Source organism: Alligator sinensis, unplaced genomic scaffold, assembly GCF_000455745.1.
Source record: "Alligator sinensis unplaced genomic scaffold, ASM45574v1 scaffold674_1, whole genome shotgun sequence".
Classification (NCBI taxonomy): Eukaryota; Metazoa; Chordata; order Crocodylia; family Alligatoridae; genus Alligator; species Alligator sinensis.
The window spans coordinates 851,669-878,310 of record NW_005842032.1 but is presented as its reverse complement, the minus strand read 5'-3'; the positions used below and the strand labels follow the sequence as shown (position 1 = coordinate 878,310).

General features: G+C 45.0%; 1 protein-coding gene across 7 annotated transcripts in view; it reads left to right on the top strand.

The window, feature by feature from the left end:
* The window catches only part of RHOBTB1 (Rho related BTB domain containing 1), an 82,768-nt gene extending 60,080 nt beyond the window's left edge, over positions 1 to 22,688 (top strand). For all 7 annotated transcript variants that reach the window (XM_025202625.1, XM_006022355.2, XM_025202623.1 and 4 more), the window contains 4 exons: positions 15,173 to 15,323; positions 17,062 to 17,150; positions 19,721 to 19,826; positions 20,367 to 22,688. In XM_025202625.1, coding sequence (XP_025058410.1) covers positions 15,173 to 15,323; positions 17,062 to 17,150; positions 19,721 to 19,826; positions 20,367 to 20,536 — 516 coding nt within the window. In that variant the 3' untranslated portion in view covers positions 20,537 to 22,688. The remainder of the gene's footprint in view (positions 1 to 15,172; positions 15,324 to 17,061; positions 17,151 to 19,720; positions 19,827 to 20,366) is intronic.
* The last annotated feature ends 3,954 nt before the right edge of the window (positions 22,689 to 26,642 follow it).

The following is a 26,642-nucleotide window of genomic DNA, read 5'->3' as shown; positions in this document are numbered from 1 at the left end:
AAAGAGTGTTGAGGGCTTGGCAATAACACTTGTAGACCACACAATGTTTTAAACTAAGAAAATGGATCTTCCTTACTGTACATCAACAAAAATCAGGGACTTAATTCTCAGATTCTCCTCCTGTGCAGAGCATGTATGAGATGCTGTGTAAAATGTCTCGACATGGTGGTGTTATGCTTAAGAATTTAGCCTAATAGACAGATACTATTCCTACCCTAATGTGTTCATGCTAATATACATACGTACAGAGCATCCTTTTTCAGTAAAATGCATCAGCGGTATGCAAAATACCATTAGTCTTCCCTGAAGTGAGAACTACAATCCTCTTAAAAATATTGTATTTTCTAAAAAAAATCCTGTAACTCAAACCTGAACCCTTAATCTCTAAAGCTGCCTATGCACTCTTTCTTCCAGAAGGGGGCACAATGTTCAGAAGAAATGCAGATTCCCTGCTGGCCTTGTAAGGTCTTCTTAAAACATCCCTTCTGAAATAATGGCCAGTCCCCTTTACAAAGTCTGATAATATGGAAAGGTGTAAGTGTGCATTTGACAGGCCCACTTTTTGGGGCACTTGGGTAGCCTTTACATAATCTTTTTTTCAAAGTATGCATATCCTGATATTTATCACATTTTAGCCAAACTGTGTCCCACAGTATCACAGTGTGACTTTTCCTACTTAATATTCTGCAAAACCATTTTCTACTTAAATTTTTCTCATAGCTTTTAGATATCAGAAAAGCATAATTCCCTCCCCAGGGGTACACTTGGCAAGTGGTTCATTAAAAATACATACTTTGATTGTAGTAAGCAATCCTTGGCAACAAAAATATGTATTAAGATTCAACAAGCCCATTTAGTGTTGCAATTTAAAATATTAAACTTACTAAACTTTCGTTTTCTGGACTTTGGGAAATGCAATACTTGGATACGGGAGTGGTAGAAGTACAGATAGGGAAACATACAGTATGTCTCCAGAGTCTGGTTTATCATGGGCAACTGGTGCCACCTTAGTTGGAGGGGCACATGCCCCCCACTGTGACCTGGGGCGGGGAGGGGTCACCCAGCAGCCAATCTTGCCAACCAGGGGAGAGAGGGTCCCCCCGCAACAAAACTTACTGACTGGCGAGTGGCCACAGTGCTCCCGGAAGTGGCCGCGGTGCTTCCAGAAGCGGCTCTGACCTACATCCAGTGCTCCCACTCCCCAGCCCGGGGGGGTATATGCACCCCCTGAGAGCGCTGGTGCACCCCCTGACTGGCCATGCTCCCGCCTGCCCCCCTGCCCATCACCTAACAAGGGAGAACGGCCAGTCATGGGGTGCACCAGCGCTCTAAGGGGGTGCACGTGCATCCCCATGCACCCCCTACGCATCGCCACTGGTTTATAGAAATATGGCTCTTTTGGGAATTCTAAATGTGTATATTCTGTTATAAAATAACTTACGTATTTATTGTCTGGTGCACTAAAATGCTTGGTTGTTATAACCAGTGTGTGTGTGTGTGTGTGTGTAATGCCCACTGGGATATGTTGATTCCATCTCCTCCTAGTGACTGATCAGCATAAGAGTTTTACAAGTCAGCTACTGGTTCCATTTAGAGCAGGAGCTCCTCTGGTGACAGGGCAAGCAGCATCAAGGAGCTGCATGGGTTAATGCAGCTGTCATCACCCCCACTGCTAACATGCATCCCCAACAAACTCCATGCCCCATATTTCAGTTGCAGGCCTTGCACCTGTTTGCCCACCACTGAATTCTCAGCCTCTCCAGGAGCTCCTTGAGCCATATGACACAGTTTTGTGGGCCACATCTTGCCCACAGGCTATATTTTGGATATCACTGATCTACAGCAGCCTGCAGAGCTGTTCTGTCCAGCCCACCAGGCTATCAGCAGGCCACTGGAAGTTGGAGACTGGGGATGTGGGTATGGCCTGCCTTTGGCCCTTGTGGACATGGCAGTTGGTGGCAGGAAGACAAACAAGGGCTGATATAGCCCCAGGTACCCTCCAGATGTTTTGCGTGTTGCCACTGCCACAGCCCCAACTCCTCAGCTGCTAACCCTGTCATTACCCCATGCTGTAACCACCACTGCCACCTCTACCTCATGACCTGTGCTAGAGCTAAAGATGCCACCATGGCACATGGCATGTAGCAGCAACAGCAGCTTCTGCTCCAGCATGGGGCATGCAACAGGACATGGAGCTGTGCCACATGCCCTATGCCAAAGCCAGAGCTGCTGCCAGATCAGAACTGGAGCTGCCACTACCAGGCTGGATCCAGCTCACAAGGAATCCCATGGTCTGGATATGGCTCAGGGCATGAGATCTTTTAGTGGACTGACTGCATGGATGGGATAGAGTTAGGCAAGGTTTCAAAAGCATGTCCAACTCGATCCCACTAAAAATTTCATTCTAAGGCATCCTTGCCTCTTGAGATGATTTTATATCAGTTGTTCTTACTGATGTATGGGAAAGAAGGTGCACGTGAAACCAAGTATTCAAAATACCAACCTAAGTCTAGAAAGCCAGTGAAACTAATGCTGCAGCTGATCCATCAAGCATATTAGGTGAAGACTCAATGTGCAATAAAAGAGTGGAACTCTGCAACTGACTTAAGAGGACTTTAGATTTGGTCTCTAGTGGCTGGAGGGACAGATATAATTAAGCTGGCTGCTAAGAGTATGAATTTTGTTTATGACAGAAGATGCATTCTGCATCTTCACCTACAGGTGGACAAAGACATTTTAATTTTGCTTTACTTCTTGAGGAAAATCATCATTGCCAAGGTTTTTCAGAATTGTAACTTTTGGGGGTGCCCAACTTCAAACACCATTTTAAGGTGATTTTCAAAAAATCCTCTCCATCTTTGCTTGAAAACTGGACTTTTAAAGATATTGTAAGTGGAACTACTGAAAATCGAGGTGCCAGTATCATTAATCATTCTGGAAAACCCTTTTCCCTCTTGTGTAATTTCACTTAATCTCTTTTTGTGTGAATAGGCTTATATGCCATTAGTACCAGGGTTAGAATATTAAGAAATTCTTGATGCCATCTAAAAGTAACACTGCAGTTTATTAATGGAGCATAAGGGAATTAGGCACTCCACCCCTGTTACATTAAAAGAGTTGGACACTTCCTGTAGGTGCCTATTGCAAGGCACTAAGGTGTGCTTGCTCCTTTAAGGGCAGAAGCAGCCTAGCCAGGGGGCCCTTCAGGCTTTGCAGAGCTCCACAGCTGCAGGTTGCTGGAGCAACCAACTAATGAGGTAATTAGCCAGCACCTGCAGGTGGTCAGCTGACCGGAAGGAGTCAGGGCCCTGGGAACATATAAACTCAGACTGGCAGGGGTGACTCTCTCTAGCAACTGCCAGGGGAAGGAGCTCCTGTACTAGATCTACCCAAAACATTGTACTGCCTAAAAGAACAGTGAGGCTCCTGAAGTCCACAAGGTACCCAGGGCTAGGGGACACACTCCTGGGAGTGGAAGTTTGCCTTCTTAAAGGGGCAAGTTTTTTCATTGTTATTGTTATGTTATAGCCCAGGGGCTCATGTTTGTGGTGTTGTTTGTACCAGAGGTCTGGGATGTTCGGAGGGGAGGTTTGTAGGTCTCATTAGTGCCTAGAATGGCACAGCCAGACAGGGACCAGAGGTCCCGGCACCAGAAGGGTGCAACCAGACAGGGGCCAAAGGGAGTCTGGCACCAGAAGGGCACAGCAGGCAGAGCCAAGGAGCCCGGTGCTAGAGGGGCACACTCAGACAGGGGCCAGTGGCCCTGTGACCAGAAGACAGTGAGCAGAGCGTGCGCGTCAAAGTCAGGTCAGACTCAGTGGGCCTAGGCTAGAAGTCCTAGCCAGATTAAAGGGGCAGTGGCTGAATAGGCCAAGGCCCCAACAGAGGTGAGAACAGTCGTGTAACATCTGCAAGGCGTGGGAAGTGGTATAAGGGAAGTTCGGAGCTGTGTATTATGCCCTTGGCATCAGCACACTAAGTGGGCAGCCTCCCACCTATGAACAACTATTCAGTTCCAACAAAGGCATGGCAGGTGAGTCAGGTGAGTGGACTGCCCTAGACGGGTGGGCGGGCCAATGTCATGACCAGCCTTGAAACAGCCCCCTGTCACAGTGCCATAAAAATTACAGCCCATATTTACATTAACTAGGGGAAGAAGTTTGACATTTTTCACTTTCAGTCATAGTATCAGTATTTCTCATCTGTCAGCCATAACCAAGTTTTCATGGATTACTTAAAAAATTAATTGGAACTGTTTAAAGCATGGAAATGCAAATTAGAGCTTTTGAAAGCAATTCTGAATTATTTCTAGCTCTGTGGTGTTTCTGTAAGATCCCATGAGCTATTACTGACAAAGGTCCAAAACCTTAAAAAACCTTCTCAGGAGCAGCGTGCCATTTCAACATTATATGTTTTCTCCATCCTCTGGTCTAATAGATAGGTAAGTTTCCCATGGAGTATGTAAGTTCACCTGACGCAGGATAGCAGAATGAAGCATTTCAGCTAGTGTCAATGATAAAAATCAGAATGTAAGTTAGAATTGCTTTTAGCTAACCTGACTGAATAACATTAATGCCTATTCACAACTTTGTTTTTCTGACTTCTCCGTTTGTCAGTTGTCATACTGTATGATTTTTTCAGAACACCTTAACTAAAACAAACACTGATGCTTTGCTTTGGTACCAATACCTCATTGCTGTTGCTGTAGTATAGAGATGCCCAGGCTTGGTTCAGGTGAGGTAGCTCAGGCACCAGAATGAATCTAGTCACAGCAACACAGTGCTCCACACAGGCTATTTATCCTGCTTCTCAGTCCCACCCCCTCCAAATGTACTTTATAGGATAGGCATATCATAGGATCCTATAAAATTAGAGCTGGCAGGGACCTCAGGAGCAGGACCATCCCCAACTAAATCATCCCAGCCAAAGTTTTGTCTGACTGGGTCTTAAAACCTCCAAGGATGGAGGTTCTATCCCCTCTGGGTAACCTGTTCCAGTGTTTTACTACCCTCCTATGGAGAAATATTTTCCTAATATCTAACCTAAACTTCCCTTGCTGCAACTTGAGACCATTGCTTCTCGTTGTGTTTTCTGCCACCGCTAAGAACAGTTTAGCTTCATCGTCTTTGGAACTACCCTTCAGGTAATTGAAAGCTTGTATTAAATTCCCCCTCAGTCTTGTCGTCTTTAGATTAAATAAGCTCAGTTCCCTCAGCCTCTCCTTAGCAGCCCAGTATGCCATTAGCCTTCTTCACAACGAGGGCACAGTGCTGGCTCATATTCAGTGTATTGTCTACTTGTAACAGGTTGCCATCCCCAGCAGCATTCTAGCGGCCTGTGAGGGGCACCCTTGAAGTCCTTTAATACTTCACTCCTGTGTTTTGTCCTTTGCTCACCTGACACATCTTGACGTAACTATTGTTTAGTTGTTCTTACAAGCAGGAGACTACCCATTGTACGCCCCAATGACTAAGGCTGTCCTTGCACGCTCCAACCACCCCTATATGTGCCCCTGCGCCTTGCAGATGTTGTTAGTAGTTCTGTGTTGGGGTTCTCAGCCACCACGGGCTTCTCACCCCTGTCTTTCTCCAGCTAGGCCTACCAGCCTAAACCCACCAGGTAGGGTTTGACTCTGAGGCTCTAGCTCCTTAATACTCTCTGAGCTTATGGCCCTCCTTTTATGCTTACTACGACACCAGGCCTTCTGGCCCCCCCGCATTCACAATGCACCCCTGGGTGCTGAGTTGTTGGGTCTTCTGCCTCCTCAGAGGCTTGGTCCTCTTTTTATAGCTCGGACTACTAGCCTAGATCTGCCCACTAGAACCTGGCTTCAAAGTTCCGTTTTCCTGCAGCCAGCTCTGACCCTGTACCTCTGCACCCACTAGCGCACTGGGCCCTTTGGCCTTTTATGACTGCACCCCAAGGCACTAATGAGGCCTTGTCCTCCTCTACAGCCTCAACCACAAACCACCCGATTACCAATCAAACAGAAATAGCAAGCCCATGGGCTATAACCAAAATAAAGTTAAGGAAGGCAGTCTGCCAGGAGTCCACCCCCTTTAGCCAGCTCAGCCCAGGGTTTTTTTTGTTTTGACCTGCCCCCTTACAGTCACCTGACTAGCCAGCAAGGCTCAGCTTTTAACCCCTACCCTGCCAGCCGGCTGTGCCTGGAAAGTTCTGGTCTTAAAGGGGCTGGCCTGCTTTCTGGTAACAGGGCTAGGGTTCCCTGTTATACTGCTGTAACCCCCAAATCCTTTTCTGCACAGAAACAGCTTATCCAGTTGGTTCCTAGCCTGTACTGGTGCAGTCTTAGAGTCTGAAAACTATGCGGATGCTACTCTGGAGCTTTGTTTGACAATAGTCTTCTGATTGCTACTCAATGTTTGAGTCTTTATTTGCCTCTGCATTGCAGAATCTGCAGTGCACCCTAAAATTCCAAACAGATTACAACAGTGTTTCCAGTGGTGTCTCCATGGAAAGCTCTCTGCCCTGTCCACAAAAGAAGGCAACATTGAGGAACTCTGGAAGAGATTTAAAACTGCTATTCATATAGCCTAATCTGAATCCATTGCCTATACCACCCTTGGCCCCCAAACTGGTGTTCAGTGAGAGCAGTGCTGAGATCCAAGCCCTCCTTGACTGAAAGAGAAGGGCTCCTTCTGCTTGGCAAGATGAAACCTCATCTCAGCAGAAGAAGGAGATATACCAGTTCCTAAAAGCCAAAGCTCAAAGGAGGATCCGGGAAATCAAAAATCAGTGATGCCAAGGAGATCCAACTCTTTGCTGACAGACACGATGTGTAGTCTTTTTCCAGGCACCAAAATCCATCTGCAGCCCAACTTCCCATGGTCCTACTTTCCTGCGATCACAGGATGCTCGACACTCCTCAAAGACAGTGAATCTGTCCAAACTAAATGGAAAGAGCACTTTGAGGCGCTTCTGAACTGTGTCAGATACCACCATCGAGTCCATCCCCCAACATCCTGAAAGGGGATCCATCGCAAGCCCTCCTATTTTAGAAGTCTGGGATACCATCAAGGAAACAACAAAGCTTCTGAACTAGATGGCATACCTGCTGAAATCTACAAGACTGGCAGTGAGGAACTGGTACTGAAACTCCACAAATTTATTCTACAAATTTGGAACAATGAAAAGATCCCTGGGGACCTGCAGAATGCCAACATTGTGACTATATTCAGTAAAGGAGATAAGTCTGTGTGTGGGAACTATCAAGATACTGATCTCTTTTTCACAACAGGGAAAATCTTTGCCTGCATCCTCCCAAACCATCTTCTACCTCTTGCTGAGGAAGTCGTGTCAAAATCTCAGTGTGGTTTCAGACCACCCCATGAGGCAACTGACATGAACTTTGTTGCCTGCCAGTTCCAAGGAAAGTGTTGGGAACAACATCTGGACCTTTATATGGCCTTCATTGACATCACTAAGTCCTTTGACCTTGTCAATCGCAAAGCCTTCCAGAAACTACTGGCCATAGTTTGGATGTCCTGAAAAGTACATCAAGATCCTGAAGCTTCTTCATAAACAAGTGACCGTGACTGTCCTGTATTGTGGATCAAAGACAAATCCGTTTGTCATCCAAACTGAGGTCTAGCAAGGATATGTCATTGCCCCAACTCTGTTCTCCATTTTTTTTGACAGTCATCTTGGTTTTCATTAAGGACTGTCATCCTTCTGGAATTGACATTGAAAAACCTGCCATTTGTTAAGTATTCTGTCTGGGATGTCTTCAGTTGAAGACCAAAATACTCAAAACAACCATCCTTGACCTGCAATATGCCAGTGACTTGCACACACTGAGGAAAACCTCTAGACTGCACTGGATCTTTTTGGAGAAGCCTACCAAACTTTGGGCCTCTCTGGCAACATGGAGAAGACTAAAGACCCTTGAGATAGTCAAACACTTCTGCTACTTCGGTAGCCACCTCTCTCAGAAAGTGAACATTGAGGAGGAGATCCAGCACAGGATCTGGAGCACAAGTACCTCCCTTGAGAAATTGCTTCAGCATGTCCATTCTTTGTGATCTCTAGAAAGACACCAAGATACAGGTCTACAATGCAGTCATAATATCCTCTGTCCTCTACAGATGTGAAATGTGGGTGACCTACCATCATCATCTCAAGAGCCTGGAGAGGTATCACCAACAATGCTTCCAGAAAAACTTCCACATTAAATGGGAAGATTGCTGCACAAATGCCAGCATCCTTGCTGAAGCCAGTGTTCCTAGCATTGAGTTGGTGATTCTCAAACCCAAATTTTGCTGTACTGGACCTTGTGTGTGGATGTCCAACTCTCAACTCCCAAAACAAGTGCTCTACTCCCAGCTTAGTAACAGCCTGAGATCTTGCAGTGGGCAGAGGAAATGCTACAAGGCATACCTACACATCAAAGGCATACCTCAAGAAAATGCTGACATCAAGAGTTGGGAGGAGCTGGCTGTTAACAGACTCCAGTGGCATCACAACCTCAACCAAGCGGCAGCCCATTTCAAGGTAAAGCATCTTGCCCTTGAAGCAGAGAAGAGAGAGCGGTGGAAGGGAAAGGAGAGAAATCCTAGCCTACAGCCTACTCTCCCCTGCAGAAAGATCTGCAACTTCAGCAGACAAGTCTGTGGCTCAAGGATTGAATTCGTAAGTCACCTTAAGAGCCATCAGTGAGCCGTGGTAGAGATCGTCCTTGAATTGAGGGATAGCTGATAATATGGATGCTGTTTTGGAATTTCATTTGACAATAGTCTTTTGATTGCTGCTCAATGTTTGAGTCTTTATTTGCATCTGCATTGCAGAATCTGCCATGCACACTAATGGTGTGTCCAGATGAGCGCACACATGCCTCTTGCAGCATCTCAAAGCCCTTTGAGATGCTGCAAGAGGCACATGCGGGAACAAAAATCGTTCCCTGCACTGCAAATTTGCAGCGCAGGAGCAAAATTAGACACCTGAATATCCAAGGGTCAAAAAATACCCCGAGCAAAAAAAAGCGGGGACCTTGCCCTGAAGCAACCAGAGGCTCAGGTCCTCCACAGAGACACTCTGGTAGCCAGTCAGAGCATCTCTATGGCTGGCCCTTGCCCCAGTGCTGAAGCATGCTGACTGCCCATGCAGGGCAGGCAGTGTGACAGCCACAGGGAGCTGGACCCGAGCTCCATGCTGGTAAGTGGGGATGAGGACTGAAGGATGGGGGAAAGGACAATGGGGGGACACCCACCAGCCGGATCCCCCACCTGCTTCCCAGCTCCCAGATTGCTGCCTCGCCCAGCCCCACGCCCCGCCTGCCCCTCAAACCCCTCCATCACTGCCCCACTTGGCCCCAGACCCCCAAACCCCCACATCACTACCCTGTGTGGTCCCAGCATCCCAGCAATAAAACAAACAAAAAAAACCCTCACTCACCAGCAGTAGCAGCAGGCAGAGCCGCATGGCGCCCTGGCAACCCAGGCCACACCTGCCCAATGCGGCAGTGGCAGTGCGGGTGCCAGGCAGCCAGGGCCGGTTCCCAGTGCCCTGTGCTGTATGGTGGGGGCTCTGCCACGAGGCCCCAGTGACCCCGACAGCAGCTGCTATTGCCAGCAAATGCAGGGCTTTTTTTGTTTGTTTGTTTCTATTGCCAGAATGCTGGGGCCAGGTGGAACATTGATGGGGGCACTCGGGGCCTAGGCAGGGATACACCCACCCCTACTTACTGGCCAGGAGGCCCCAGTGACCCCAACAGCCACTGCTACTGCCAGTGAGTTCAGGGCTGGGTTTTTTTGTTTGTTTTTTTTAAGTGCCAGGAGGCTGGGCCCAGGTGGGGCAGCCATCAGGTGTCTGGGGGTGCAAGTAGGGGATGAGGCTGGGTGGGGAAGCTATTGAGGGGGCTGCAGGAGCTGGTGGGATGTGGGGACCATGTGGCCCCTGTTGGGGGGCCTATAGCCCCTGTTGTGGGGATGTGGCCCCTGTGGGGGACTGTAGCCCTTTGGGGGGCAGTCTGTGAGTTGTGTGGGGGGAGCTGCACTCTGTGGGGGGGCAGAGGACCCACCCCTCCTGAGCTGCCCCCCCACAATGCACCTGCGATCCACCCACACACCCTGCAGCCCCCACATCCCTCCACAGCCACCCACATCCCCCACCCCTCTTTCCACCCCTGTTCTGCAAGCCACACATCCCCCCAGCACACACCATGCATGCCCAGGTGCCAGACAGGATGAGACCTGCTGACAGGAGCTGTGGCTGCAGGGGCAGCTGTCCCCACATCCTGGTTAGTGTAGGGGTCCAGGGGAGCTCTAACAGCTCTACAGTAAGAAAACCAAAAGCAAACAGCAAAACATATAGATATTTAGAATTCATTTTAGTATGATGATAGAGACACTGGTAGGCTTCCAAATTGCTTTAACATTGTAAATATATCAACAAAACATTGCCCAATTGATCTCTGACTCTGTCTCTCTCTCTTTCGCACTCAGTGTAGGGGTCCAGGGGAGCTCTAACAGCTCTACAGTAAGAAAACCAAAAGCAAACAGCAAAACATATAGATATTTAGAATTCATTTTAGTATGATGATAGAGACACTGGTAGGCTTCCAAATTGCTTTAACATTGTAAATATATCAACAAAACATTGCCCAATTGATCTCTGACTCTGTCTCTCTCTCTTTCGCACTCTATATATCTTTTGTTTTAATTGTGGAAGAACATGGATTTTGAGGTATTTTACAGAGTGGCTTTGGGATTTTTTTTATCTGGGATTTTTCAGTTTTCAAATAGGGAACTCCAGAATTCCTGCTAGGGAGGCAAGTGGCAGGACCTGGGCAGAGGAGCCTGCTCAGAGCTAGCACCTTGAACCCAGCTGGAGGTGGCTGACCTCCTGGCCAGTTGGCCAGATGGCCAGGCAGGGGGCACACATGGCAGTAGTGTTGCCCGCCTCTCCAGCCACAGCCTGCTGGCAGCTGGCCCAGAGGGGCAGATGCCTCTACTGGCTGTGTAGTCCCCATCCAGGCATGTTTCTGGGCAGAGCACCAGTGGGCAGCGTCCCCGGGCTTCTTGGATACCTTTGAGGGCAGGTGCACAGCAGGTCACAGTCAGGCAGCAGCCCCCACTGCCAGACTGCTGCAGTGGGTAGAGAATGCAGGGAACTCTCAGCGCTGCTTCAGCAGTTCAGCTGAAGGTGTAATGTCCCCAGGTACCAATTGGCTGCACCCCAAAAGCTCCTGTCTATTTGTATCTTCCATATTAATGTGGACCTTAAGGCCCGCCCAGTTAACTAATAGCCCCTTTGTGGGACCAAAGGCTGAAAGATGCAATTAATTCCTTGGGACAACAAAAGCAAAAACAGAATAGAAGTGACATGGGGGGTCAAAGGATTAAAACGTGAAAATAAGTTCTCCAGAGGGGGACACTGAGCAGAGACCCCCCAGGGCCGCACCCACTGGCCTTCAAAGGCATCCAAGGAGCCCGGGGATGCCACCCACTGGTGCTCTGCCCAGAAACATGCTCGGACAAGTGAGAGGAAAGTGGCCCCACAGTCTCTGGGCACCTTCCCAGCCAGAGCCTCCTTTTTTCAAGTACAGGGCCCACTTTGCCAGGAGGAGGTTGACCGGGAGGTCCTGGGACTTGGTGGGGCCATTGATGGAGTGACCAAAACCAAAAAAGTGGCACGTGAAATTCAACCAGAACTCAGGAGGAGGCTCTGGAGGTAGAGGTGGAGGGGCAGCAGCCTGATGCATGCAAGGGTCATGTGCGCCAGGGTCTCCTCTGCCCGCAGAAGGGGCAGGAGACCAGGGTGTCTGTGAAGCTCGCCACATACGCGCCCGTGGTGACAGCTCCAGGGAGCTGAGTTCCCCAGTGGCTCATGGGATGAGGATGGAGTACAGCCTCAGCCACTGGAGTGCCCCAGCTACGCCCTTGCCAAGCAGGACCCGCCACTTGGTGTCTGGGCAGGATGCGAGGATGGCATGATGGATTGTGCAGTGCGCAAACATATAGAGGTGGTGATGATGGATGGTGGAAAAATGAAGCAGTCTGGTACCCTCCAGCCAGCTCAGGTGGTGGACCACAAGGCCGGGCATGGTGCCAATGCCACTACAAACTCCGGTGGGCTGGAGGACGTGGGGAGTCAGGGACTGCCACCACGTAGGACCTGGTCAACAAAGGCAAGGACGTCAGGAGGTAGGGTAGACTTCACCTCCTGGACCAGATGGCAGGTCGCACGTGTTGTGGGTAGACCCATGCACTGGGCCAGTGTAGCGGGGTCCACCCACTCCTGCCTATTGTAGTCCTGGAGGTCTCCAATACAGGTGACACCAGCCAAGATCAACCTCGGTCGCAACCGGGGTGCCTCTGCTGTCGGCTCCTCATAGAATCATAGGGCTGGAAGGGACTCCAAAGGATCATTGGGTCCAGCCCCCTGCATGAGCAGGAAAGACATCTGGGGGTCAGGTGACCCCAGTCAGGTAACAGTCTAGTCTTCTCTTGAAGACCTCCAAGGGTGGATGATTGCACCACCTCTGGGGGGAGCTTGTTCCATAGTCTGGACACCCTACTTGTGAAGAAGTTTTTCCTAATGTTCAGCCTGAAACTATCTTCCAGGAGCTTGTAGCTGTTGTTTCTAGTTTTCCCCCAGGGTGCCCTGGTGAACAGTTGAGGCGTACACTCTGATGTATGTCTCTGATATAGTGGTAAGCTGCAATCAGGTCCCCTCTCAGCCTTCTTTTCTTAAGGCTGAAGAGTCCAAGATGCCTCAGCCTTTCCTTGTATGGCTTGCCATGCAAGTCTCTGATCATATGGGAGGCCCTTCCCTGGACCCTCTTGAGCTTTAGCATATCCTTGTTGAAATGCAGCACCCAGAACTGGATGCAATACTCCAGCTGTGGCCACACCAATGTTGAATAAAGCAGGAGAATCACTTCTTTGGTTTTACTGGAGACGCATCGATTTATGCAGGCCAGAGTTTTATTGGCCCTAGTGGTTCCTGTGTTGCATTGCCGGCTTATATTCATGCTGGGGTCTGTTGTTACCCCTAGATTCCTTTCATTTGTAGTGCTGGTCAGGTTAGCATTGCCCAGCCTGTAGGTGTGCTGGGGGTTCTTTCTTCCCAGATGCAGCACTTTTTGCATTTCTCTACATTGAACCTCATCTGGTTCCCTTCTGCCCAACATGCCAGCCTGTCTAGGTCTGCTTGTATCTGCAGTCTATCTGTGGGTGTGTCCAGGCAACCCCATATCTTGGTGTCATCTGCGAACTTGACCAGTGGGCTTTTCACCTCCTCATCCAGGCTGTTGATGAAGATGTTGAACAGCATTGGGCCAAGTACTGACCCCTGGGGTATGCCACTGCCCACATCTCGCCAGAACTACACTGATCCATTCATTTGGACTCTGCGTCCTACCCTGCAACCAGTTTCATACCCACTTGACAATCCCGCATTTGAGCCCGATATCCTCCAGTTTTCTGATCAGTACCTAATGGGACACCAGGTCAAACTTTCTGGAAGTCGAGGTATATGATGTCAACTGCTTTTCTCTCGTCCAGGTGATGAGTCACCTGATCATAGAAAGAAATGAGGTTGGTCCAACATGACCTGCTCGTGACAAAGCCATGCTGGCTTCAGCTGGGGGTTCCAGAGAAGGAGCTCAACAAGCTGGTTGGCACCCTGGGCAACTGCCTTAGGGGACCTGGAGGTAGAGACCAGCCTTCAGGCTGGAAAAAGGTCCTAGTAGAACTCTGGCAGCCCTCAAAGGTCCTGTAGGGAGAAGCCTCGAAGGCCGAGGAGCTGCCCCCAGAAGTGGCAGAGGAAGGCACACCAGCCTCATGTCACATGGCTACTGACACTGTATAGCAGTCACTGCAGGGCCTGAAGGCGGAATGTTAGGACCTGGCTGCACAGGCAAACCAGGTCCTGGCCACTCTCCCACAGGGGGAGGCTCAGGACCTCCACAGCAACCCAGTGCCATCCTGGCCAGAAAAACTCCAGCGCCCATCTCTGGAGCCCTGCCTGGACCTCAGGGGGCATAGGCAGGGTCTATAAGCGGTGCCAGAGCATGGACAGGACCAGCTGGTTCAGCACCAGCACTCTCCCACGTAGGGAGAGACACCTCAGGAGTCCAGCCCATGCCTGGAGCTGCTCCACCACACTTGCCTCCAGCTGGTGCCAGTTCTCCAGCAGGGAGGGGTCTGTGTGGGACAGGTAGACCCTCAAGTAGAGCAGCAAGCCCGTGCTCAACATGCCTTCCTTTTTGTTTCAGATCTTTGTCAAGGGTTAGATTTGAACTGCCATGGGGAGTAGGTCACTCTCAATGGTTACTGAATATTCCCTTGAGCTTCTGAGCTCACATGAAAGCTGGTAGCCCAGAAAGCCTTCTAGCTACTTAGTTCATGAATGCACACTGTAACTCGTTTGTTTCATGAGCATGAGGCACATGGCTATCTAGACAGTGCCACTCCTTTGAGTACACTTTTGAGTTTTGCTTCTTCTGAATGGTAATGGGTGTTTATCCACCAGTTGGTGCACCTTTCACTGGGGCACAGTCAGGGTCAGTCTGAATTCCAGTTTTGCACAGAAAAATGTGTAGCAAATGTCAACATCAAGGAAAGTTAATTCTTTCAGGAGCTGGGTTTTGGAAACCTCTTTACCTGAAGGTGGAGTTGGGAGAGTTTGGGAACTAAACTAACCATATCCTAATCAGGAGGTACACCTAGGCACCTGGATTTTTAGAGGATTTAGAATTAACCATAATTAGAAAGTATAACAGAGTTGGTTCTATTCCAAGAACCAGAAAAAAAAAACAAAGAAAAAATGGTTTATTTATTAGGGTCCTGAAAAACTGGCATGCCAGCCCAGCCTTTGACTTGAACTGACATGAAATAATACCATTTTACAAAAGCATGGGCCAGATTCTCTGCTGTAAATGGGCACAGTTCCAGACGCCTCTGTGGAGCTACATACATTTACTGCCACCAAGATGCTGGCTTTGTATAGAAGCATAGGTGTACAACTAGATTCTGGCTGACTCTCTTGGTGACTTTTTAAATTTTAATGTGAAGTTTGACTTTTTGGGTATTTTTCTTAATTTAAAATGTTACCTCCTGGCAGAAAAAAGGATAATGAGAGAGGTGGGATATGGCCTGTATATGTTAAAGGCTTATCTTTCATAAGAGAACTTTTTAAATACCTTTTGCAGGTTTTTCTTCTTACCATAAACAAGACTTCTATGCAGGCTGTCCTGGATTATCTGTATACCAAGCAGTTATCATCAAGTCAGGAGTTGGACACACTTGAATTAATTGCATTGGCAAACAGATTTTGCCTTCCTCACTTGGTTGCACTTGCAGGTAAGGAGTCTGCATGTTGGCAAATGCAATGTCTCTATGAACTCCTAAAATGGTGCTTAGGAGTCTTTGAACACCCACACTGCTTTCATTGGAAATGTAGAGGGAAAGAAATGCTGTTCCTTCATATAAAGGCTGGTTGTGATGCAAGTTGACATTTGCACTAAGAAAAAACATGCTTTTCTCTCTTGTCTCCATGACTTGTGCTAAATAACTCAGGCCATTATAGTGTTCAATATTGTAGAAAAAGACATTTTCCTTTATTAATAACAGTGTCTTACTATGCATAATGCCTATTCTTTTATTCTTAAATCACAGCAAAACAGTACAAATGCTAAGTTTACCATTGAAGTGAACAAGGCACTCCTTTATAAATACATACTGAGAGAGTCTTATAACTGAGCCAATTTAGAATTGATCCAATTCAGTGCATCAGATCTGTTTTTACAGCAGAGATTAGACTCAGTTAGTCAGCTGTAGATGTGGGGATTCAACATGTATAATTTTAAGAAAATCTACTTTTCCACCTTCATTTTAGACAAAAATGTCTGTGTGAAATAATTTAATGATTTTAATACTAAACTTCTGGATATTTTTCTGTTTCCTTGAGGAGTATGGGAATAGCTAAGATGAAAATGAGACAAAAACTATGAGAGACAGGAGGAGTCAGTTGTACCTGTTGACAAGCTGTCATTTCCTTAATGTTGAGTACCTCATCTCCTGAATAGCTTTCTACTGTGCGGCAAGACACAGTAGAGGAGTCGGTTCCACACTGGTTTGGTAGTTTTAGTCCATGTTAGTCCCTGATCCTGCACAAGTGTATGTATTGGGCCCTCATAATTTTTCTGAGTGCTCATGGCACAGACATATCCTTAAATATTAAAAATATCTTTTACTTTTCTTTGAGCAATATTTATTGTGGACCCCTAGTGCTATTGACAAGGACCATACACTTCAGTCTGGCAATGTTTTTGGTTCAGGTACCCATCCTGTTAGCAGGATACGGGCTAGGTGGGTCTGCTGAGTCAGGTGGTTTGTTGTGTCACTTGGATACAAGAAAGGTGAGCGATTGTCCATTAGCAAGAGGGGCCTATTCTAGGGGCTGAAGACCCTAACTTAAGAACTATAGGAGTAGCCAGTCATGAGAAAGATGGCAATGAACTTTGCTATATTACTGGAAATGTTTTCATTAATAAAAACTAACCCATAATGAATGGGGAGAGGGCAGGAGGTTTTGATTCTCTGTAGTAGATTGATTTTGGTTTACAAGAGGGTTTAGAGGAGGGTGGGAATACATCTGTTTAGAGATAATATTATAGGTAATGCAAAGGCTCAAAGGTTCTGTTAGAAGGAATCAGAAACGACTACTGCAGAAATATAAGTATACCCTATGAGGCCATTTCTTTCTTACTGATTTATGAACCAAAGGAAATCTGTGTATCATTTTGAATAGCTGTAGGTTTCAGGCTGATCTGTGGGTTAAGCACCACGCTTTTGGTACTCTGTTTTGTTGTCTGTATTAAGAATTGCAGTCATTCGACCAGGTAATGATTTGTGGCTGTATATTTTGGAAATTCCTTCCTCTCAATTATTACTTATGGAAACCTAGAATAGAATGGAGAAGATTTTTGTTCTCAAAACACACTGTCGTATTTTTTGCGCTCTGATAAATATTTGTAAATTATTTTATGCTAAAATGCATATTTTTATTGTGTCAATTATTGGTTTTCTTCTTTAACAGAACAGCATGCTGTGCAGGAGCTGACAAAAGCATCAATGAATGGCATTGCAATAGATGGCGATGTACTCTCCTATTTGGAATTTGCACAGGTTAGTAAGGACTGTATTACAACCTTTTAAAAGTTATTCTTCCCAACTGTAGTACTATGCCAAAAACCTAGTGGGGTTGAGAATTGTCCCTACATAAAATAAAGGTTTCCCAAAGGACCCCTGTGTCCAGGGAAAAGAACTGAGCCCCCCCAGTAGTATCCTACTCTGACTTCTGCATCTTCATTTTTAAAACCTAATGATGGATTATAAAACTGCATCTTAGCATTTTAACCTCCTTCGCAAAGGAGATTTATTTTCTCAATTTGTTAAGAAATCAGTCTCTCTCTATAGAGACTTATCTGTGTGTCTGTCCTTTTAGTTTTTCTATATTGTAGTGAAGTCACCCAGGTAGTAGAGCATTCACTACTTAATACCGTCTAGTACATTAAAGTCCCTTAGCCTGCTTACAAACATTCTAGGTATGTCCCCATGTGATAGCCATTTGGGCTAAATTTCACTGGGTGTTTTGTTTCGAAGCTGTTTTGAGCTTGAAACAACAAAATCGAAACAAAACTGAAGGCTTTGAAACAGCTTCAAAATGAAACGAGGGCACTTGGAACATTTCAAAAGTTTTGAAATGTTTCCAGTTTCGAAGCTGGGCTTGCTTGGCTTCAGTGGCGGTCCCAGCTGGTAGCGGCAGCCTGCTGTCATCCCACGCACAGGTCTGGGGGCCTGTGCCCCTCAGGAGGAGTCTGGCACAGCCCTGCAGCTCTCCTGGGGGGGTGCAGGCCCCTGGATCTGTACACGGGATGACAGCAGGCTGCCGCTGCTGGCTGGGGCCAGCGGCAGCAGCAGTCTTCCCGGCACTGGGCACGGATTGCACCCAGCACCAGTCCTAGGCAGCAATGGGAGCCTCCTGTCATCCCATGCACAGATCTGGGGGCCTTCACCCCCCAGAGGAGTTCAGCACAGACCTGCAGCCCTCCCAGGGGTGCGGGCCCCCAGATCTGCACACAGGATGACAGGAGTCTGCCACTGCCAGCAAGTGATATGAGTTTTCCTTTCAATTGTTTGAGGTACAGTTTCCCAGAAACCTCTGCACCTATCTCCTTGAAACTTGGCAGGCTTCATGCCCTCGGAAGGGGCTACCATCCCTGCAATTTTTATCTGAATCAGGCAAGAAATGACAACGTTTTTAGGCATTTTCATGATTCCCCATTATAGCATACATGCGAAATGGTGCAGCAGTTTTAACAAAACGAAATGGAACAGTGCTTCGAAACAAAACAATGAAACGAAACACTGTCCCTTCAAAATGGCGAATCGGAACTTGAAATGAAACAATGCTGTTTTGTACAGCCCTAATATCCATGCCCCTTAAATCTCTTCCTGTTAGGGTACTATGATTGTAGTGCTTATGGTAGGAGGGCAGAGTTGTTAGTCATCTTCAAGGTAGATGTCTTCCTTTGTGGCTCTCAGTGAATGCCTATGACACTGTTTTATTCAGGTGTGTTGCTTCTGTGATTGCCTGAGCTCTTAACACAAGAGAGTGTTCAAAGATGACTACTTCTCTTTAAAATATGTGCCTTTGTTTTTATAAATGAATGTTGCAATACCCAAGGAAGCAATGTAGTGGAAAGAGATAATAGAACAATGTGTTTTCAAATCACTTTAAATATGCGTGTTGGCTCCAGCTTGTGCTATTATACTCTTGTTTTTGTGATCAGTGTATTGTACAGACTGATTGCTGTATGAGCTTCATACCAGATGCTTTCAATACCTATAAAACTGTTAAAAAAAAATTCTGATCCCCTTCTGAGTTTGTGAAGTGTGTGTGTGTGTGTGTGTGTAAGCCGGATATAGAGATACATACAAAATCCAGTTACAGTTTCTTCTCTGTGCTCTGTACTGTAGATCAGTGTGATATGTTTATAATCCTAGAAGATCACAGTAGGCTACCAAACTGTCAGATAGATGGACATACTCTACAAATGTGACTTGCATTATAGCTGTAATTCCTTTTGATTAAAAGAAGTATTTGCCAGATACTGTACTGTGCTTTCAGTAATGCTTAAGTTTTGGCATTAAATATACTCTGGAGAGTTCTGCAAGGTGGAATGTGTAGTAACCATTAGGAAAATCTGACTGCTGCAAGTCAAAATTTAAGTGCATAGAATCATAATAAGGGTCCAGTCCTATGAAGCACTGACTGTGTCTTGACCAATGGTGACTGTCCTAAACTTCTATGGAAGTGCAGCAGAGTTGAGCATGTACATACCTCTGTGGAGGTGCTCAGAACAATACAGGAAGAGACGCATGATTACCCCACTTCTTACTGTGCCCCAGCTGCTCCCAATAACTTCCATTTTGGCCACTGTGTGATGAAGTGGGTTTTTGTGTCAAAGAAACAAATAGTACCCCTGACTCAGTGAGGCACAGCTCAGTGAATTCCCTCTGAGCAGCTGCTAAGTGTCAGGAGTCACACCGTGATGCCCAACATTACCTAAATCTCTCTCTATACTATTCAGAAGCCCTACCAGAATGAAACAATGAAGGATCACTCTCTCCTAAACTTCTGGTTTTAGTTTGGAGATGATCATGTAATTCAAATTGACTATCTTTCCTTGCAGTTCCACAATGCTAATCAGCTGGCTGCGTGGTGCTTATACTACATCTGCACCAATTACAACAGTGTTTGCTCCAAATTCCGTAAAGAAATAAAAGCTAAATCCGCAGGTAAGATCATCCATAACTTCCCCCCATATTTTTGAGACCCATCTTTTTCTTTCTATCCTTTAAAAATAAAAAGATGAACTAGCTCATCTGCCTATGAAGCTGAGCCAGTGCTCTCTCCCGCCCTAGCAGAGTTAATACACTCTCTTGAACAGGTGACCAGAGTTTGAGTCCACCTCATGGGCCAAGAGTTCTGCTTAGAATTCCTGTCATCTGCAGTTAAAAATGATGTGATTGTCTCTCCAGAACTCACACTGAAAATGCTGCCCATGTTTAGTTTTATTTCATATCATAAAACAGTGTAGTTTGCTAAGTAAGTCTCTTCCAGCTGATGCTATCCCTTCACTTTATAGGTATTTAATTAAACCATAGCAGCATTGCAGGTAAGTGTCAGTAAGCTATTTTAAACAATGGTTAAGCTGAGGCACGGAATGGAAAGTAGTTCAAGGTAGATAAAAGCCTTACATACTCAAATCTTGACTCTGTCTACAGCTATGTCCTCATTTTAGAACCTAAGTTATCTTATCACTTTTTTAAAATCAGATAATCAGGAATATTTTGAGAGACACCGCTGGCCACCTGTGTGGTACCTAAAAGAAGAGGATCACTACCAGCGAGTTAAAAAGGAAAGAGAACAGGAAGATACTGCACAGAATAAACATCATTCAAAACGGAAGTGGTGCTTCCGGAATTCCTCTGCTGTAGTTGCCTGAACAAAGAAAATACATGGAAACACTTAAAGTGTAATTATATAATTATAACACTGCTCTAATATTAGTCTTATTGTTAGAAATAAGATGTAGCTCAGGTTTCAGGCACTGACTTCATTCCACGTGTGTGCATTTATTATTGTTAGGATCAAAAGCATAAGCTTACCTAAAGTGAGCCTGGAATAGCTCCTTAAAGTCATATGTATATTTTTGGTTAATAAGCAAAATAAGCCTCTACCATTATTACATTTCTTTTTATACAAAAGCAAATCCAGCATTCATGTTTCAAACTCCAAATTGGGAAATATTTTTATACTGTCTTGTGTATTTTGTTTAAATAAAAATTCTGGATATTACTTTATTTTACAGACCACAAAATAACCATATAATGCTTTATACTTAGATTTTAACTGTTTTTCCTTTTTGATTAGATAGAATCCAAATAGACAATCCTCAGTCTTTACTGACTGTTTTTAAAGTATCCAGTAAAAATGTTCACCTTTGTTTGAAAACCAGTTTTTGTTCCTTAAGTACCATACACTCATAATACAATTAGATGGTTATTTCTTCTTTCTAAAGTAAAGGAGTGTTTAATGTTTGTTCAGCTGAATAATAGGCAGTATAATTACCTGTTCAGCTGCAGGAACATGTATTTCTAATATTTGCCATGTAAGTGCAAATAATTATGGTTGTATGGAGCATGTGAAATCTAGTGATTCTAAGTATTCAGAGGTTTAAAATGTCTAGATTCAAGAGGATAATTTTAAAATCATTAGAAGGGTGTATTATTTTATATCTTTATCCAGGGTAAACGCAGTATGGACATGAATACAAGGAGAAGTTCTGTATAGTATTTGCATTACTGTAGTACAGTTGACTTTTTGGGTTTTTTTCTTTTTCATTTGAGTGTCTGGGTCTGCAGTCATTCCTCATGCAGAATTCCTTTTGGCTTCGTGGAGAGTTATATTAATGAAAAGGCAGCAAAACCAGGGAGGTACTTTCTTCTGTTGTAGTATCAGTATTTTGTAAATGAAGAATGATCTTTCCCATACAAGTTAGTTTAGATTTGGTTAAAATTATTTTGCAGCTCTTTGCAAGTGGAACTCAAAATTAGATTCTGTATTTTAAAGTAGGTTGTGTGTTCCTGTTGCAGTAGTTATTCCAGGAAAACACAAAGTTGAAGATACAGTGAATAAAAAAAACCCTGCATTTTTGTTTCATTGGTGAAAAAAAGCCTTCAGCATGTTCAAATATCCTTTTTGTTTATGATTGTCTAAAGACCAACTGTTGCTTTGTACTTGTAGTATTACACTAGAAAATACAAGGATGCGAGAGCTTTTTAAATGACCAAACTGAAATTCTTATAAATTAAATTATAGAACATACATTCCCAGTCCTATATAGTGTCTCAGGCATAGTTCTGTAACCGTGGTAGTATTGTGTATTGGATTTGTTATTGATGTTTCCAGCAGGCAACTCAGCATACTGATGTGAAAAGCTGGGTTTTTTTCTTGTATTCAAAGGCAAAGTAAGCTCAAACCCCAGTACCATGGGTTAGGAAAGGCTTCAGACTGAAAGCCATACACGCCTCTAAATATTCAGGTTCTAGACAGAGCTCATTCCTGACAGATGCTATCCTAGAGTGCTAGAAGTTGCTTAGCATCGGTAGAGAGAGATGCTGCTGCAGAAACTATTGTAAAGAAAACAAGTGACAGACTCCATCACCTTTAAGATTTATCACTATACAGTGATAAAGAATGGCTATGAAGGAAGGTTGGAAGTCTACCCACATCAATTCTTGTGCAGTGGTTTTGTAAATTGTTAGGGAAAGAATGAATGAGAGAATAAATATCAAAACTATGATGGAATTAATATCTGTTCAGACATAAAATGTTAACATCGTCATTTAAATAAATACTGCTACTAGGTTTTACACAACCAGAGCTACTTTATGATTGTAATCTTGCCAAACTATAATGGATATAAAAATGAACCTGGGGTATATGCAATAATATCCACTTGTACTAGTTATCAGCTACTATAACCAAGTGGCTGGCTCATTTGGTTAATGCTGTCTATGGCCTTTACTCTTGGTGTGGTTATTTTGTGTTTTTTTATTTTGCAAAAAAGTCAATAAAATTGTTTAGCTATAAAATGCCTTCTAATTCTTTGAAACTGCTTTAAAGCCTGTGTAAAGCACCTAGGTTTTAGTCTATTTGTTAACAGTAATAATGAAATATATTTAACAAAATTGTGTACTAAATCCATGATTATATGGTATAAGAAAACATAGGTTTAAAACGTTGCAAGAAGAGCCTATAGCATTTGTACATATGACGCAGGGAGGGAACTGGATGTTTGTCACAAGTATATAACAGTGTTTTCGTGGTGCTTTTTCATGCAGCTTCTAATATTTTAATCACCAGGCCAATAGCCCTGGGATATAAAATGAATTAGATGTGACCAAAAATGGGGGGAGAGTAAAACAGGTAGGCTTTGGGAAGGTTTTTTTTTCATTGATTTTTTTTTAGGTATACAATAGGCTTGCTAAATAAACTGCATACTTTATTAGCTTCCCCTGGCATTGGTCTTCAACAGCCAAGCAGAAACTCCAATTAAAAGTTAAGGAATATGCAGCAACAGTTTCTTTTTTTGTATCTGAGCTGCTAAATTGACAAACCTAGGGAGTTACAGTTTTAGAGAACTTGCAAGATGATGTGTGAAAAATGCCTTGTTTATTTTTTTTTAAGCTATACACCAATGCCAAGGACATTGAAAATAATCACTTTCAGTACTCAATGTACTTTCTTCTTCTAAAGTGCTAATTTATGAGAATGCTGCATAATTCAATGATTTGGTTTATTTTAAGAAGCAAGACTTTCTTCCCATGAATTTACAATTAGAATTCAGGTAATGTATTCAGTAAAAGAAGAATAATGTAGCAACAGAGAGAATGCTACTCATTTGTTTATGTTAAAAACAGCAATGTATTAACAAAACCACTAAAGTATCTTCCTTTATGTGTGCATGCTTAACTTACTGGTCATTTAGACTCCAGTTTGATAGGAAGTCACAGCCAGGATGTTTATCAGGTGAGACTTGCCTCTTGGTATTGTAGAACTAATTTTAATTGCAGATTGAGCGTGGTTCATAAATCAACCCATTTTGTAGGCTCCCCCTTCATAAGTATAAGAGTGGGCTTTGGGGCTGGGGCTGTCTTCTTGAACTCAGTGGCAAAACTCACATTGACTTGAGCAGAAGAAGGCATTCTGTAAGCAAGGCATTGGCAATGCATAGGGGGTGCACAAGGTACAGTGCAAAGGTGTCGGATAAATATGGCTACTGTGCAATAACTACAGCTCATCTTCATTTCCTCTGTATCCTGAGACTACTCACCAATCTATATTAATTAAGTTAGAATCCCATGATTTTACTGGACTTTGTTAGGCTCCATGTTCATAAAGGTGGGATGGAGACATATTAAATATGTAGATATCCTAATGGGTATGTTAGAAAAGAAAGTAATCCAAACCTAAGGTGTGGGGGAGGGGAGCGGGTAGAGTTAAGCATGGACTGATCCTTACAACAAAGATGGTATAAAAATGGAGGAAAAAAGCCAGACTGTTGCTTATCAGAGTGTTCAAGCATGTTTCCAAAGTGTTAACATTAGTGATTCTGTCTGGATAAGAAATTACTATTGGTAGGGAATGTCCTATTTTTAAAACAAGCATTTTCCAGATTCAAACTGAGCATTGTCAGATAGAATGAGACGACTTGAAAAACCCTGTACTATAAACTAACCTTTCCTCATTTCACTTAGAGCATTAGGTAAAGGTCTCCTGTAATGGATCATGTCCATATTAACATTTCAAACTTTTTATAGCAAATACTTGAGATCCTTTCTAGGCTGCCTACAAACCATTAGCTATGAAGGGAACTTGCAGCTTTACTGTCAGGCAAAAATTGGGCTTTTGTCCTTACTTCATTGTGTGTGTGTGTGTGTGTGTGTGTGTGTGTGTGTGTGTGTGTAAAGCTTCATATTTGAATGGCCAGTATTTATCTCTCGTCAGTTATATCAAGATATGTGCTACGTAGTCAGATTCCTTTTAACTGTGGTTGCTAGATTTCTTCATTTACTTAAAATAATTCAGCAATTTTCATTATTTTAATAAGTCCAGTCCTCCTGAGGCAAAATCCCCCAATGAAATTGATTGTGTCCATCATTTTGACTTTAAGGTACCAGAGAGAGCATTTATACATTGCAGCTTGTCAATAGTGACACAGAACTGTCAACAGAAGTTTGGTCTGTGCATGCAGTGCAGGATCAGACAGTGCTGTACCAGCAATAATCCTCATCCTGCAGGCTGTACAATACAATAATTCATTATCATTTTATATGTGCCTTTGCCTTCAGCAAAAAGCACATAATTCATATCACAGATTACTTTGAACTGAAAATCACAATGGTGAGGCTACTGCATATTAATCCATGCAAGTCAGGTCACTCACTACCACTCTTTCAATAACATTTAACACTCTGGTAGAAATCTGTAAAACTCTTGGAACAAGACTGCAGAGAATTAACAAGAACATATGAAAAACAGGTGATGCAAAATGATTGTACCAACAAACCCAAGGACTATATAAAACTGGAGAAAGACAAACTGAAAAAGAGTAAGATGTGATTCAGGCAAAGAGACTAGTAAGGGTTCATAGAAATTTGCTATTTCCTTTCAATTGTGGCATTCCTATTGCATGTGTAAATAGGGGTGCATCCACACCTGCAGGCACATGCACTTGCAGCAGCTCAAATAGAAGCAGTGCAAATTTGAGCCGGGGCTTTTTGCCTCAGCGCACGTGCTTGGACATGCACTTTGTTGTGGAGCAAATTGTGCCACTTGGGGCAAAATAACCCTGCCTGGCTCCTCCCAGATCTGCAGCCAGGGGGAGCTAGAGCCCAGGGCCAGCACCTGTGCTGTCCCCAGCAGCATAAAAAGCTGCCCTGTTCTGGCCCCAGCAGTATAAAAAGCCACCCTGGCAAAGTAGCTTAGGGCTACTAGCTCTCAGGAGCTTCTGGGGCCCAGCCAATTGGTACCTGGGGACACTACCCCTTGTGCCAGCTGGACTGCTGAAGCAGCCCTGAGAGTTCCCTCCTGCACCCTTTACCCACTGCAGCAGTCTGCTGCTGGGGGCTGCTGTCTGGCTGTGACCTGCTGCACACCTGCCAGACCCAGATGGGGACTGCACAGCCAGTAGAAGCATCTGCCCCTCTGGGCCAGCTGCCAGTGGACTGTGGTTGCACGGTTGGTCTCTGTGCAGCACTACTGCTATGTGTGCCCCCTGCCCGGCCATCTGGGCAGCTACTGCCCGGAAGATGTTCTTAGTGTGGTGGCCTGCTCTGAACTGTCAAAGCATGTCCTCCTGACCCCATTTAGCCAGGAGGTCAGCCACAGCCAGCTGGGTCCAGGGTGCCAGCTCTGATCAGGCAGGGTCCTGCCACTTGCCTCCCTAGCAGGAATTCTGGTGTTCCCTATTGGAAAACTGAAAAATGCCTAATTAAAAAAAAATCCCAAAGTCACTCTGTAAAATACCCCCAAATCCATGTTCCTCCACAAGTAAAACAAAAGACCACTACAAAGAGAGAGAGAGAGAGAGTGAGACAGAGACAGCGATCCGTTGGACAATGTTTTATTGATATATCTACAGTGTTAAAGCATGCCTCATCAGAATAATAAAGTGAACTCAAAATAAGTTTCCTGAATTCATGAATACATGAATATATATTTTGCTGCCCTCCCACAGGGGGTTTGGCCCCTACACTGGGGTTACAGCCCCCCAACAGGGGGTTCGGCTCTCCAGCAGGGGCCAAATGCCCCTACCCCCACAACCTCAGGCACCATCACTTTAAAGAAGAAGAACAGGGGGGAAAAAAGCCTCTACTTCCCCCCACACCCCTGCTTCTAGGGTGCTCCAAGGCTTCCTGGCAGAGCCCGGGCTGGGGCCACTGGGTCTGTCCCTGTGCCCTGCAGTGTGCGAGCAAGGCCCCAGTCAGCCAGAGGGCAGCTGAACTGCCGGTAAGTGCCAGGGAAAGGTTTTTGTTTTTTTAAAC